At 45.1% G+C, this 15,792-nt stretch overlaps 1 protein-coding gene across 6 annotated transcripts in view; it reads left to right on the top strand.

Annotated features, from left to right (window-relative positions):
* LOC135915545 (tartrate-resistant acid phosphatase type 5-like) overlaps positions 1–14,169 on the top strand; it is a 142,098-nt gene extending 127,929 nt beyond the window's left edge. For all 6 annotated transcript variants that reach the window (XM_070523052.1, XM_070523053.1, XM_070523051.1 and 3 more), the window contains one exon: positions 13,733–14,169. In XM_070523052.1, coding sequence (XP_070379153.1) covers positions 13,733–14,008 — 276 coding nt within the window. In that variant the 3' untranslated portion in view covers positions 14,009–14,169. The remainder of the gene's footprint in view (positions 1–13,732) is intronic.
* Positions 14,170–15,792: the final 1,623 nt, after the last annotated feature.

Here is a 15,792-nt window from a genome sequence, read left to right as displayed (position 1 = left end):
CATGATCGATGCCACTTTTACACTGCTGGACCATCACGCTGTGGCTGCCTCTGCTGTACACGCAGTATCTAGAACAAATGCTCCAGACCTCACGTGGTGGTTGGGTCCTGGAATGCCGCAGTAGCAGGTGGAACTAGATACATGGGGCAGTGGTCATATGCCAATATAATTGGTTTGCACAGAACGTGCATAAAGAAAATTCGACAACGAGTAACAGTCACGCATTGGGACAAATTTCGGGAATCATCGATAGACAAAGTACCTTCAGAGCCCTCAGAAATTATTCCCACTTTGCAACAACTGCTACGGAGGAACACCACTGTAACCATAGTTGACGAGGAACAACCTCAACCGGACCTAGCCTTTTTGCAACTTTGGGCAAAGCGACGTCAGGCAGGAGTGTATGCATCGAGGAATCGCGATGCACCAGGTAGCCGTGCACGTGCTAACCATATAGCGGCGCAAGCGCGTCGGCACGAAAAGCAACTTTCTCGACGACGATGGTATGAGTGGTGCGAGAATCTTGGATAAGGGCATTGGAAACACCGCACTTTGGCGTACGTTCCGGTCAACGGAACACGGTCATAAGCAACCTGACCGTGCAGCGAGCGTTAGGTTAGCGATGCAGAGTTCGCCACATCAATTTGCAGAACACGCTGCTAGGGCGTTCTTCCCGAAATACGATCAAGCGTCACCTATACACTGCCCCGAAATTGATGAGTCTGACACAACTTCCAAATCCAAAATATCCAGCCCTTTTAGCATGGTCGAACTAATAGCGACGTTTGAATCTTCGAAGCAACGAATGACACCTGGTCCCGATGGTACTCCTTATGAGGTTTTCAAGAGCATGGAAGGAGCAGCTCTCGACACACTTCTTTAGGCTAATAATAAAGTATGGGAGAATGGAAACGTTCCACCTGATTGGAAGCATTCAATTGTCGTCGCGATTCCGAAACCAGGAAAGACTCCAAATAGCCTGCAGTCATTACGCCCAATTTGACTAACCTCAACTGCCTGCAAGCTCTCTGAAAAGATGCTGGCCACACGTGTTTTCTGGCAGCTTGAACGCCTCGATAAATATCATCCTGCTCAAATTGGATTCCGTTCTTACTTGGGAACTGAAGACGGACTTTCTATGTTATCAGACGATGTTTTATAGGTTTGTCCACACAGTCACGCTGTGCGCATGGTTGTAGCAACAGACATAACGAAAGCGTATGACAATATAGACCATGAAATCATTATATCCAACCTCATCGAACTGGGACTTCCACCGCGGGTGATAAGATACATCTACTCATTCCTTCAGAATTGCAAAGTTGCGATTAGAGTAGATGGAAGGCAACGAAGATACTTCACATCGAACAGAGGAGTCCCACAAGGTTCGGTTTTGGCTCCTCTTCTCTTCAACGTTGCTCTAATACCTCTAGCCTGGCAACTACATCGGATTCCAGACGTGAGGTTCATAATCTATGCGAATGACGTCACTTTGTGGTCCGTGAATGAAGATATATCTACACAAACTCAACAGCTTCAAGAAGTCCTTGACGTTCTGGACAGCTACGCTCTGAAAGCAGGGTTGGGCCTTTCCGCCCAAAAATCAAGCTATGTTGTGGTGGCGAACAAGAAAGGACGCACAAGAATCACGCAGCACCGCTTTTCATTTAGACTCGGCGCAGTGACAATCCCTGAGGCTTCTGAGGTCCGCATACTGGGTCTCGATATTCACCACTCCGGCAGTGGTGCACACTGGCTCCGTAAAACCAGACAGAGTTCGACAAAAACACTTCACCTTAGTCGTCACATTGCAGCAAAAGCAGCTGGAGCTCGTACTAGCGTAGCTCGACGGTTGGTGCGTGCAGTCTTGCAGCCACGAATTTTATATCAGGCAATCACGAATTTCAACGGCTGACTTTGGCACAGCTGGCACAGTTGGAGACGATTAATCGCGATGCTATGCGCACAATCAGAGCACTGCCCCGCATCACTCCGCTACCAACCTTACAGAAACATGCCCAGCTCAACACAATTGCAAAGCTAATTTTGTAACGTGAAAAAGCACGTGAAATAAAAAAGCTACTTATTCTGGCTGTTGCTGCGTTGCATGCTCATTTTCAACGCGGCTCTCGGATTGAGAATCAGCCCTATCCAATGCCTCCCTGGGAATTCACCAGAATCACAACTAATAAGCCAAGGTAGTTACGACGCAGCGATACAACAAGTATTATTGACGAACACAATATCGTCGATGCATCATGCACTAACACCTGCAAAGTCTATACAGATGCTGCCATTCTCCCAGACGGCGGAAGGACATCATTCCTGAGTACTACACATAGTTTCATCAGCAGCCACTAGCGCTATTTACCTACGAAAGCCAGTGCTCTATTAATGGAACTTCGAGCCATCCACGACGCTGTGCAAGATGCGACATCTAAGCTGCCTACCATCAAGCAACTAGACATCTTCACTGCTTCTTTAGCGGCTATTCAGGAATTCAAGAATGTTGATAAGGCGATGGAAATCTGCGAGACAATACACACTCTGAATAGTAAAACCGCTACTTGCGTCAAGGTACACTGGATTCAAGGCCATTAAGCGAATCCTCACAACATTGCTGCTGACCAGCAGGCACACTGCCCTCCTAATCCTGATCTTCCGCCTATTCCCCTCCCACCTCAACCCCTTAACTCGCTCCGAGCCCGTAAACATTATCTCCGGCAGGGCACATGCGCTCTTATCCCACGCAATGGAGCAGCTCACCGAGTTCATGAAAGAATGCTGGAAGACGGGCACCATCCCGGAAGAGTGGAAGACGTCAACGATCGTTTTTATACCAAAACCAGGCAAACCACTCAATGCGGACAACCGCAGGCCGATTTCACTCACATCATGCGCCGGCAAACTAATGGAGCACGTGGTCCTCGACCGTCTCAATGAACACGTAGAAGATGGGGACGAGTTTCCCCACTCTATGTTTTGTTTCAGGCCACACCTGTCCTCCCAAGATGTACTCCTTCAGTTAAAAAGGCAGGTGATGCAACCCCAAAGTCCTGCGGACGCTCGCCGATTCCGGTGCCTCTTGGACCTCGACCTGAAGAAGGCCTTCGACAATATCGCCCAAGCAGCGGTGGTCGAAGGCCTGACCCAACAGGGTGTCGGAAAAAACCGAGCATACCAATACGTCCGAAACTTTCTCACCGACCTGTAGTGGCGGATGAAAGTCGCCAAGCATGAAGCTGACATTATAGACCTGGGGAGCCAAGGCACGCCGCAGGGATCAGTCATCCTCCTTTTTCTCTTTAACGCGGCCATGCGCGGGCTCCCGGAACTGCTGTTTTCTATCCCTGGGCTTCTCCACAGCCTCCACGCTGACGACGTGACGTTATGGGCAGCGGCGGATGATCCACAAACTCTTCAAGAGATCATGCAACGCGGCATCGACGTCGTACAAGCTTACGCGGAGTCGAGAGGCCTGACGTGCTCACCGGAAAAGCCCGAATACCTCCTGATCAAGCCTGGCAGAAGTAGCTGTTCCAGGGGATTACCATGGTGAAGGCGCTTCCTTGAACTTAAGGTCGGAGAACTTACCATCCCGGAGCGCCCCAGTATCAAAATATTTGGGCTAGACTTTGAGAACACGCTGTGCTGTGGGCTCATGTTAAATAAACTCCAGAGGGCGACTAACTACACACTACACCTCATTCGCCGGGTGGCTAATCGGCACCATGACATGGGCGAGGGCGATCTGTTTCGACTTGTGCAGGCATACATAACCAGCAGAACCATGTACTCGACACCATATGTCAAACTCGCAGCCATGGATTTAGCCAAATTAAACACAATGATCAGACGAAGCACAAAGGTAGCCTTGGGCCTTTCGGACTACGCGGCCACCACAAGGCTAGAGGCCTTAGGCATGCATAACACGATCAAGGAGCTCTTAGACGCTCACCACACAGCCCAAGTCCGTCGTCTCGTGCTAACCCCGGCTGGCCGCACATTCCTCCGGAAGCTCAGTCTCGAGGCTATCCCCGAGGTTACAGAGTACATGACAATTCCGTGAAAGCTCAGGGGGCATATTTATGCCCCACTTCTACCCCGCAACAGGGACCCCGAGTTCCATCAGGGCCGTCGGCATCCCCGTAGTGAAACCATTTGGCGACGCTACGGCTTGCAAGATGAAGTGGTCTACACAGACGCAGCCAGACACCCTCGCGGCGACCTGATGACCGCGGTAGTAGCGCATCCCAACGGAGGATTGATAGAACATACAACAATCACGGCTGGCTGAGTGGTGGAAGCGGAGGAAACCGCTATTGCCATGGCCATGCATACGGAAGCGAATACCGTCATCAGCGACAGCAAGCAGGCCATCGGCAATTTCCTCCGTGGTAGAATTTTCATACAGGCGTACCATGTCCTCACACAACGCCCCCTAGGCGGCTTGAAAACCCTCGTGTGGACCCCCGCTCACGCGGCTGTGCCCGGCAACGCGTCGGCTCACAGTTTGGCTCTAGATCTCGCGCGCCGAGCCTCGTCCGCGGATGCGGATGGCGTGAATGAGGAGGAGAGACACGATGAACCCTGCGAGACTTATTATGAAATAGCCCATCGGTATCGCTTGAGGCATCGCGCGCTCCCACCACCAGCCAAGCAACTGGATAAAACGCAAGCGGTCGCGTTTCGGCGACTTCTGACAAACACATATCCACACCCAAAATACATTAACAAAATCACAGAGGGCAAGGAAAGAGACCAATGTAGGCTCTGTTCAGAAACAGGAACACTCACACACATAATGAGGGAATGCACCTCGCTCCCGTTCTCTCATCCCGCCTTCACCAGCGAGACTGGCTGGACAGCCTGGCTCAGTTCCGGGGACGTCGACCGAGAGCTTGAACTGGTGGACTGGGCGGAAAAGGCCAAGCAGGCCCAATGCCTTACTTGAGCCCAAACCCTCAGCCACGGCCCCCTTTACCCTTCCCCCTTTCAATAAGGTTTATCACCACCATCCCACCATGTGTCTGCTCCCTCCCCCTCCACCATACTAGGGCGGAGGAAGTTGTGCTTAGGAGGCTTCGGGCCGGGGTGGCCTTTACACCGGCTGTTATCTCAAGGTGGAACTGGTCGCATTTACCACTGGGTGCTACGTGTCCAAACTACTCCGTTCCTGTGATGGAAGCAGATACATACCCCCTAGTATGGACATGTAATGGTTTGAAATCGGAACGCTCGCGTCTCCTACTGCAAGCCGGCCTCCGCTACAGTGTGACAACGAGCTATGACTGCTGGATACATGACAACAGATTCCACAAAACGCTTCTTCAATTCATACACAACACAGGCCTCACAGCACACATATAATACACATATACGCACCAAGAGTTATGCCTGAAGGGCAAGTCTTTATCGTAATAAAAAGAAGGAAAAGAAACCAAGGTGCCCAGCGATGCTGTTTACCTTATTTATTCATTTATTCATTTATTCATTTCCTCAAAGGTCTCTGTTGAGACATTACATGAGGGAGTGGGGAGTTAGTGACAAACAGATACTACAAATTACAAAGGGATATTCCCGATGAGTCGCTAGAATTCAAGTGGGTCGATGATAGTGGCAACTTCGGTGGGCAGGCCATTCCAGTCTCGTGTTGTGCGCAGAAAAAACGATTGCTGAAAAGTAACGGTATGGGCTTGTGGGGGATATACTGTATTAGAGTGACTGGTGCGGGCAATGCGATGTGCTCTTTTTATGTACGGGTTGTCAAGAGGCAAGGAATGAAAGAAATTGTGAAAAAGATTAAGACGGGCTATTCTACGGCGTGAGGCTAGAGAGGGTAGGTTTATTGGGGCTGTTAGTGCCGAGATGCTTGTATTGTATGAATAAGTTGACAGGATAAATCGTGTCGCGCGGTTCTGAACCGACTCGAGGGCATTAATAAGGTTATTGTGGTGGGGGTCAAAAATAGCTTCGGCATACTCAAGCTTAGGCCGCACAAAGGTTAGAAAAGCAAGCTGTTTAATAGAGGGAGGAGCGAGGAAGAGGTTACGGCGCAGATAACCTAGAGTACGATTAGCAGAGTTTATTATGTGGTTAACATGACAGGTCCAAGTTAAGTCACGCGAGATGTACACACCAAGATATTTGAATGAATTCGTTGTTGCAATCTGCGTGTTATTGATGCTATAATTAGGGATAACGTTGTTACGACGACGATGAATAGACATTAACACGGTTTTAGCTGCATTTAATGACATGAGCCAAGTGGTACACCAGTTTTGTATGCGCGATAGGTCATTTTGTAACGTTAAATGGTCGCTGGGGTTAGTAACTGCTCGGTAAACCACACAATCATCAGCGAAGAGTCGGATATGAGAAGAAATATTACAAGGTAGGTCATTGATGTATATTAAGAAAAGGAGGGGACCAAGTACGGTACCATGAGGTACGCCTGAAAGCACTGGTGTTAAGGTTGAAGAGTGTGAGTTAGCGTATACGAATTGTTCACGGTTAATTAAAAACCCTCGTATCCAGCTTAGAACACAAGGATGAATGTTAAGACGCGATAACTTTATTAAGAGACGACCATGAGGGACCTTATCGAATGCTTTTTCGAAATCTAAAAATATTGTGTCAGTCGGGATATTACGATCTAGGTTTAAATGTAAATCGTGCAAGAAAACAGCAAGTTGAGTGTCACAGGAATAATTTTTGCTGAAACCGTGTTGACTTGGGTGAAAAAAATTGACGGATGTTAGGAACTTAGCAATATGCGAGTATAAAATATGTTCCATTATTTTACAAGACACGCTTGTTATGGAAATAGGACGGTAGTTACTCGGTGATGATCGGCTTCCTTTCTTGAAGACTGGGATGACCTTGCCCACCTGCCAATCATGTGGAATGGAAGCGCTGTGAAGCGATTCCTGGAATATGAGTGATAAAAACAGGCTACCTACATGTTTAGTATTTTTTAGAACTTTGGCATTGATACCGTCTACTGCTGTAGATGACGAGTTCTTCAATGATTCAATTACTTTGACAATACCGATGGGATCGAATGTGATATTTTGCATGAGCGGATAGTGAAGTACGGTGGATCGGGCAAGCCATCAAGTAATTCATTAGTAAAAACTGAACTAAATGTTCTGTTAAGAAGATCCGCAGCCTCAGTCTCAGGGATCGGAAGTCCGGAGCTATTGATAAGTGATATCTCATTCCGCTGATTAGGATTAATAGTTTTCCAAAATCGCTTCGGGTTAGTTTGTAGCATAGCTGATAGAGTGGTAGAAAGAAACTTGTGTTTAGTTTGAGAGGCTAACTTGTCATATTCTTTCTCGACTGCGTAATACTTTTGGCATGTGCAAGAAGAATTAGATCGTTTGGCTTGTCGAAACAACCGTTTTTTCTTATTGTTTAGTCGTTTGAGGGATACATTAAACCTTGGTGATGTTGTTCTTTCTGTTATTGTAATGGTGGGGATGTAAAGACGTATAAGGCAATGCATCTCTGATTTGAAAAGCAGCCAGTTCGACTCGAGAGAATTTAGCTGAAAGTTAGCGGCGAACGTATCGAAGTACTCAGATAATTCTCGGTTCATGCTGACATAGTCCCCTTTATCATAGAGTGTAAGTGTTTTCCGATTTTTTTTGTTTCTTTAGTACGTTGGAACGAAACGAAACATGTACTGTCAGGTGGTCGCTCAAACCGCGCAATAAGGTGACAGGGGTAACGTTATCAGGGTGAGTTGTTAATACAAGATCTAAAACGTTGGACCAGTGAGCAGTGACGCGTGTTGAGTCAGTGACGAGCTGCGTTAAGCCAAATGTCATACACGTGTTTAAGAAGTCACTACCGGGGCTGGTTTTAGATAATGGAGAGGCAGGATCGGACCAATCAATAGTTGAAAAATTAAAATCGCCAAACAGAAGGACAGGACTGTTAGGATATGTTTTTGTTAACGTATTTAAGGCTTCATGAAGTGAAGGCGTGAAAGAACTGTCGCTACTAGGGGACCGATAGCAAATACCAATCAGAATGCGCAGGTGTATAGCAATGCATCGAATCCAAATCATTTCCAGTTGTGAAGAGAGGTTTACAAGTGAACAATGTAGGTTACGCTTAGTGGCAATTAATACACTGCCACCGCGCGAGTTATCGGGTCTATCTTTCCGAAGAATGTCAAAATGTGAGAGGTAAGGGAGAATTTCGGTATCATCGATTGATGTGTTAAGCCATGTTTCTGTTAGTAGTAAGACATCGCAAGAAGATGAGCCTATTAGACTGCACAGTGCATCACGCTTGGGAACAACACTTCGAATATTAGCGAGCAGGAATGATAAAGGCTGACAGTTCTGTGGTTGCGGTGTACATTTTGGTCTCAATGATGGCTAAAGGCGTTCCTCAATGACCTGGTTAGTAGTGTGGTCGAAGTAGTAGGTTTTTTCACCTACTATAAGCTTTTCATGTCTCAACTTGAACCGCAGTTTACGGGCCCTTCCAAACTCGATGAGGCGTTTCTGGGCAAGGCGCGTGCTTGAGGCGAGATCTTGTGCAACGGAATAGCACGTACCTTTGAACTTACGAGCCGAAGAAAGGATAAGATCTTTGCTTTTAAAGTGAGCGAACCTCACAATTATAGGCCTGGACTTTCCAGTTTGGAAAGACCCAATGCGATGAGCACGTTCAATATCACGCGGTTCTATTTGTACATCTAAATGTTGCCTACAATGTGCAATAATAACTTTCTCAGTATCAGACCATGATTCTTTAGGTTTATCGGCGATGCTGTAAAAAACAAGGTTATTTCTTCTAGATCTATTTTCAGCATCGTTTATCCGGGCAGACAGTACACCTATCTGTGCCGTATTTTCAGTGCTTATCTCATGTAGTCTGCCCAATTCAATTTGCATGTCATCGATACCAGCACAAGCTGTCTCAATTTTGTCTGGCCATGTTTTGATTTCACAGAACGTCTTATCATGATCAACTAGATTTTTTCAATAGACTTTAGCTGTTCAAGCATTACCGTCTGTCCAGATTGCAGTTCTTTCAATACATTAGGAATCTCTTTGTCGGGGCCGGGGTTAGACTCGATATCGCCAACTAGCATGAGAAGTTTGAACAGTATATGCGCACAATCACACAAAATGGAACAAAAGCGCCGTGGGCCCGGCAGCACAAGAAGTGCACGGTGGCTACTAGGTTTTGCGTAAAGGCAATAAGAGTTCGTTACCTGCACCAGGAAGAAGCGTGGAACGTTAGCACGGGCCATCGCTAGCTTGCTGCCGGGCCCACTGAAGGGCGCGTTGCTCGGGCGCAGCTTTTTAACAAAATTCCACGCATGCGCAGGATGCACAGGGATGGTTCCGGTGTTTAGATGACTGAATATCCTTTTTCGTTTCCTAGGCGACTCCATGGATTTCTAGATTTAGCATTCTTCCATATTATTTTAAATCATTTATTTGATCTTTTAATACTGCAACTTCGGTTCATGCCGCAGAAGTCTCTACATGCTCCATGCAATTTTTAATTCCCGTGATTTCACGGTCGCGATCTGACAGCTCTTTCAGAACATCGTCAAATTTATTTGACAAATGTTGCACTGACTTTTGTACACCTATGTCTGCTTTTTCAGTTACAAGAGAGACTCGACTTTTTCTATTGGAGGCGGCAATGCACTCAGCTTTTTTGCTAATGGCTGAAATCTCTGTTAAATCCTGCTCATTGAGTGCTGGATTATGGATAAAACAGAACCGATTGCGCAGAGTAGCTTGCGAGCATGTTTTGAATTCCCAATCAGGCAGAGTGCCATGCACTTTCTTCCTTTTGTAGGTTCTCACTGCCATGCCGGAACACCTGCCCTAATGATAGCTTAATTCGCAACCTTTAAAAGTCACCCACTGTCCCGTTTCCAGAAGCAGTTCCGAACATTCAGGGAATTCACCACTATCATTAAATATGTCTAGCAAAGAAACCAAAGAAAAGAACAACGAAAATGCAATTCTGCAATTTGGCAGCAGCAACAATACTTAAGCAAATCAGAGCAGCGAAGTAAAGTAACCAACCTACAGAACATGAAAGATTTGTCAAGCGCTGTCCATTCAAGGGGCGTCGCACTGCTGCCACTGCCAAATGGAACTACCTCGTTGAGATATCACCACCACCTTTGATATCTGCCTTTTCTTAGGACAGACACCTGCACTGAGCGATAAGTTATCAATATTACAACGATGTGGTAAAATAATGCTTTAACATATTTAACTAGTCTTCTCTGTATTCCATCTATGCCACAATATGCACATTTTTTAAACTAATTATATATACCGAAGAATTCAATATTGTCTATAAGACTGAGATATATACTGCTATTGTTTTTATTTACTTCGTTTCCTGCGTCTGGGTAATGCGTACGGACCATTAACCTCGTAAGCAAATCATTAAATGGCTAACTCTATTCTGAAACTTTCTTTGGTGCATTGCTTAGCATGAATTCTTTATTACCTTCTGTGTAATGTGGGCGACCCAGCAACTCGTTTATCTTTTTCCATATAACATCGGACGTGGTCTTTTCATGCTGCTGAAAAGCACCAAAAAAATATTCGTGTTTTGTTTTTCGCAGGTAGGCGTTGGTTTTATTCCGATGCTGTTTAAATATATCCCAATCATCTGTGCTGCGCGATGTTAAAAACCTTTGAAAGAGTTTATCCTCATTTTCTTTTAATCTTTATGCACTCTAGTCATCCACGGCTTACTCGAATTACACGCGTTCTTTATCTCTTTCAGAGAAAACGATTCGGCATACGCTTCTGCAAATTTACGAATAAAAATATAAGCCTCGTCTGATGCCTTCGCTGCCGTTACAACATCCCAATTTATCTAAAATATTCTTTTGCGAAAGTTGTCTAAACTGTGTTGGCTAATGATCTGTGCTGTTTTAATGAATGACCATTAATTAACGCCGCATTTACGAGGCCTAATATATAAGTATATTAGAAGGCGACGACTGATATGTGATTAAATAGCTCCGGATATAAATGTGTTCATTGGCTGTTTGGTTATAAAAAGGTCAATCAAGGTGTTCGCCGATTGTGTGGTGCGTGGAGCGTCTTAAATAACATTAGTAAATCCATGTGAGCGTCGAAGTGTTTTAAAGTTGTGTGTAATTATTAAGGACTGTAACATTTTTATACTGAAATCACCTCCTAGAACAAGCATATGCTATTTATGGTTTACATAATTAAACAAAGGTCTCGTTGAGAGAAATAACTTATCCATATTTCCACCTGGTAGGCGATAAACTACTCCTAACGTAAGTTTTTGCAGACCAAAACAAGGAATTTGATATCATCTGTCATACAGGTAATTTCATCAAGCAATTCACATTAAAATATTATTTTTTACCTATATTAAAAGTGCACAATCATGTCTGACTCTGCCACCATATCTGTTAACATAAACAACATTGTAACTTGCATGTTTGATGACGTCCCAACCCCAAGAGTACAACGTCTGTGTTAACATGAGTATACATGAAACGAAAAGCTGAAGCTATCGAAAAGAGCGCAAATGCTATCTTCTCATTTTCTAGTTGATTGTTTGTTTATTTGAAAGCACGTCAATCCTTTGAAATTAGTAAACTAAATAGGGTGTTACATCACCAGGCAGTATCGCCATTATGGAAAGGAAGGGAAGAAATCAACTGGCTAAACTGCGCGCCAGGTCACACAGTAGAATCACTGTCGCGTTCGCTTCGAATGTTGATCATATTGAATTGCCCATCTTTGTGAATATTTTCCCATCTATAGTCCACATGAACTTCCACTTTTGTGCCTTCTTTATTTCAATGGTCGTGCCCAGGAGTGCTTTTATTGCTGGACAAAGATGCTCATTAATATACATGGGAGATGAAGATGTGTGGCCGAGGTCTAACATTATTACGCTCATTTTCTTGGCTTCCTTAAGAAAGCTGTCAAATTTGCAACCACTGGTCAACTGAATAATCATGTTGAGAGGCTCAGAATTGTTGCGATTTGATAAGGCATGAACGGTTCATTCACGAGAATGCCAACTTCAGGAAACGTCTTTACTAAATCTTCATCATCGGCTTGCAGAATTCCTGTAATCTCCACATTGCTCTTTCTGGAGTACTGCTTACATCCTGTAATTCTTGATCTTCCACATCTTTTTCATACTTTTGCAGTGGTTTATTCGAGCTGCGTTGTTTACTTCAGCGCACCACTTTCTTTTAGGAGTCATTCATTCGATTCCTTCATTTCCTCATAGATATTGTCATATAAAGAAATACATTTCTTTGTGTCTGCGAGTTCCTTTTTCGTCTCATTGAGTTCTTTTCTTAGGTCTCTTTCAATTTCCCCTTTTAATCCCTTCAGTTCTTACTTAAATTCTTCCCGGAATCCATCCAGACCAGGAGCCATTCTACTTCAATCAGTGCAATTGAACAAGAACACGGATCAGGCACAACATGCACAGATACTGGCAACCGCAAAGGCAGCAAGGATAAAACACAGAAAGAAAGAGGCTCAAATATGTGAGAAAAGTCCAATGTGCATGGGCAGGAAGATAACTTTTCGGGAGCGTGCTTCTCAGCTGCCTCGCTGCCCCGCTGACGTCAAGTAGTGCACAGCGTTGCATCCTGCTTAAGTAGTCGTGCGTTGATCCTTGAACCGACGTAGGCACCAGACGTCACAATGGCCGGTAGACAGTTTCCGTTCCGTTGGTGTTCATAGCCAAAGAAGTGCTTGGCTGCATGAACAGGAAGTTACATTCAGCGCGTGTGCTTCTCAGTATTTATCTCTGTATGTTGAGTGCGCATTTCTTTTTACCATCGTGACGTATGTATGTATGTGGTATGTAACTCGTTTATTTCTGTCTTCAGCCATTTATAACCTGTGTTGCATATTTATAAGTTTTCTTTGATGAATCCCCCCCCTATGTAATGCCCGCATTGGGCCTTTAAGTATTGAAATAAATAAATAAATAAATAAATAAATAAAAGTATGTATGCATGTATGTATGTATGTATGCATGTATGTATGTATGTATGTATGTATGTATGTATGTATGTATGTATGTATGTATGTATGTGTGTATGTAGTTATGACCCACCGTGGTTGCGTAGTGTCTTGGTGTTGAACTAATAACGGCGAAGTGAGGCATCAAATCACAGCCGCGATGGTTGCACTTCGATGGAGCGAAATACAAGGACACACGTGTACCATTCATTAGGTGCACGGTAAAGGAATCAAGGTTGTAAAATATAATCCGGACTCCCCCTACTATGGCGTGCCTCAGAATCAAATCGTGGTTTTTGCACGTAAAACCTCATTGTCTGATCCTTTTAGTGACAGATATGTTTAAAAGCTTGAGTAAGGGAGAAGCGAGGTTGCTGGAAGCGTTGAGTTGTTAAGATCCTTACGTCTAAAAACTGGCTGAAATGTTTCACTTTGAGCGCCCCTGTGTAATTTGTGTGACGCATGTGCAGCATTTATTTCTCATTTCATCTTTTCCTGAATGGTGTCATTTGTTAGTGAGTGTTTGCACTTTTTAGTCTTTTCCGCGCCCTTTTATGCGCTCTTTTAATCGTACTCTACGCCATGAGCCAACTAGCCCAATTACAAGTCTTGTTAATCCGCATAGTCGTTGGGCATTTCAAGCCACTCCGTGCTTGGATGCATCTTAACGCTCGCGATAAACGTGTCTATCGCAGCACATTCGTCCTGAGCGGCTCGGATGGAACGTGGAGTATTTCGTCAGTGGCTGCGCCAACTTCATCAACCCTTCGTTGATACACCGGCGCTCCCTTCCTCGGAACTCTCTAAAGTTCGCCTGGGCCTCTGTGTTCAGCTACGGTGGGTTCGCCTACATGGAGGTTGCAGAAGACTCCATGGTGATCACTTTCTATGACTCCGGTGGCAAAATCCTCCACGAGAACGTCATGAAACCCAGGCCGCCTGCCGCCGAACATGAAAAATCACGCCGCTGAATGCGACTGTCCCAGTGCTGCTGCCACACGCTACTTCTGTTGTCTTTTTCATGTGATTTCCTTATTTCCTTATGTTATTCCTGTTTTTCAATATTTCCTTATTGTTGCAATTCGGACCGTCATAAATTTCTCCCGCATAAAGAAAGAAGTGGCCGAATGTACGTGCTGTGTACACTGTGTTGTAAAAATGTATTGTCTAACTATGTACACATACACAAAAATGCGATACAATATGTGCGAATTTCTGCAGTATGCGTCTCGGGCAGCGTAACGTTCCGTATAAAACACACCGGCGATAAACTTGTTGCTGCGCGCTGTGTGCTGTTTGTGCGAGTGGAAGTGTGCACGGGCGAGCGGGCGATCACGGCTCAATCTCGAGGATGGAGCAAGCACGCCGCTTTCCATCGCGCCCATCTCGTCGGGGGCAGGGTAATGCTTAGAGGCAATCCTCATAATCCTTTAAAGCAATCCTGATGGGTAATCCTTGTGAAAAGTTTTGCTGAAACTCTGATTAATAGGTGCAAACAATTCTTATCGGATCTACCAAAAATTCTGGTCACATTGTGATGTGTTTTTGTAACAAGTGCTTGATAACTTTCTGCACGCATTTGGCCACCAACTTCCTGGTGAATTCTTGGTTACTGCATTTGTGGCGCATTCTTGATTCCTGCGTTTGTGGTACAATCTCGATTACAGCGCTTCTGGTGCACTCATGATTATTGCGCTTCTGGCGCATTCTTGATTACTGCCCTTCTGGCGAATTTTGGATCACTGCTCTTCCAGTGCATTCTTGCTTGCTGCACTGCGCTTCCGGTGCACGCTTGATTACTCTATTTCTGCTGACCCTCTGAGGTATTTTACTGCGTTTACCACTGCTTTTTCTGACAATATTGTATTGAATATGCGATATATTCATGATGACTTGCGTCAGCATTTGCAAGATTTTACATCGGATTACAAACACCGCCCCAGGTTACAAGCAACTAGGACCGCGAGAGGGCGCGGCCAAAGTTGACTGCGCTGCCATTCATTGCCACTGCTGTGTTCTTTCTGCACTATACCATGAGTTGTATTTAGGAGAATTGTTGTCGCGGATGGTAGTAAGCACCAGCGTAGATATTTCAGCTTGTTGACGTAACATATTTAATTTTCTCTTGTAGCGCCAGAAAGACGAGCACGTAGAAGGGAAAGCCGACACACACAGACGCTAACTTCCAACAGCAATTTACTTCTGGGATGGACACTTCTTTTATACCCTCACATTTTCTCACTTTTAAGGACGTGTCTACTGAGAAGGTAAGATAGAAAATTATAGCACAAGCCACTTGCAGACTAGGCAAAAAACCAATATGTTTAACGTATGCGCAGGAATCCCAACTCTTTCTTTGATAATGATATGGATGACTGGCTAGCACAAGCATTGCCAAACTCTTCAGCAAGAGCACTTTCAATGATGAGATGAGTGAATTCGCATTTGATTCTCCCGATAAAAAACTGCATCTTCAAATCGCCTAACGCATCTGCACTTATGACAATGAATTGCGAGGAAGCCATCCGGCCAAGGCTTGTTAACTACTAAATACGAAGCTACGCAAAGTAAAGATACCGTTGAACGTTGAGTATTACAGCGTTTTAGAGCGTGGACGCCTTCGGAGATCACACTGCCGGCTTCATCCTCCGGTGCGAGCCGGGATGCTTGACGCACTACGGTAAGCAGCTCTGGACTGGTCCTCTTCATTTCTAAGGCGAAGTAGGATGCAGTAGAAAGGAGTAAGCAGTTGGGG

The sequence above is a fragment of the Dermacentor albipictus genome, chromosome 8, assembly GCF_038994185.2.
Source record: "Dermacentor albipictus isolate Rhodes 1998 colony chromosome 8, USDA_Dalb.pri_finalv2, whole genome shotgun sequence".
NCBI classification, from domain to species: domain Eukaryota; kingdom Metazoa; phylum Arthropoda; class Arachnida; order Ixodida; family Ixodidae; genus Dermacentor; species Dermacentor albipictus.
The sequence above is the reverse complement of the archived record's forward strand: the minus strand, read 5'-3'. Positions and strand labels throughout refer to the sequence as shown.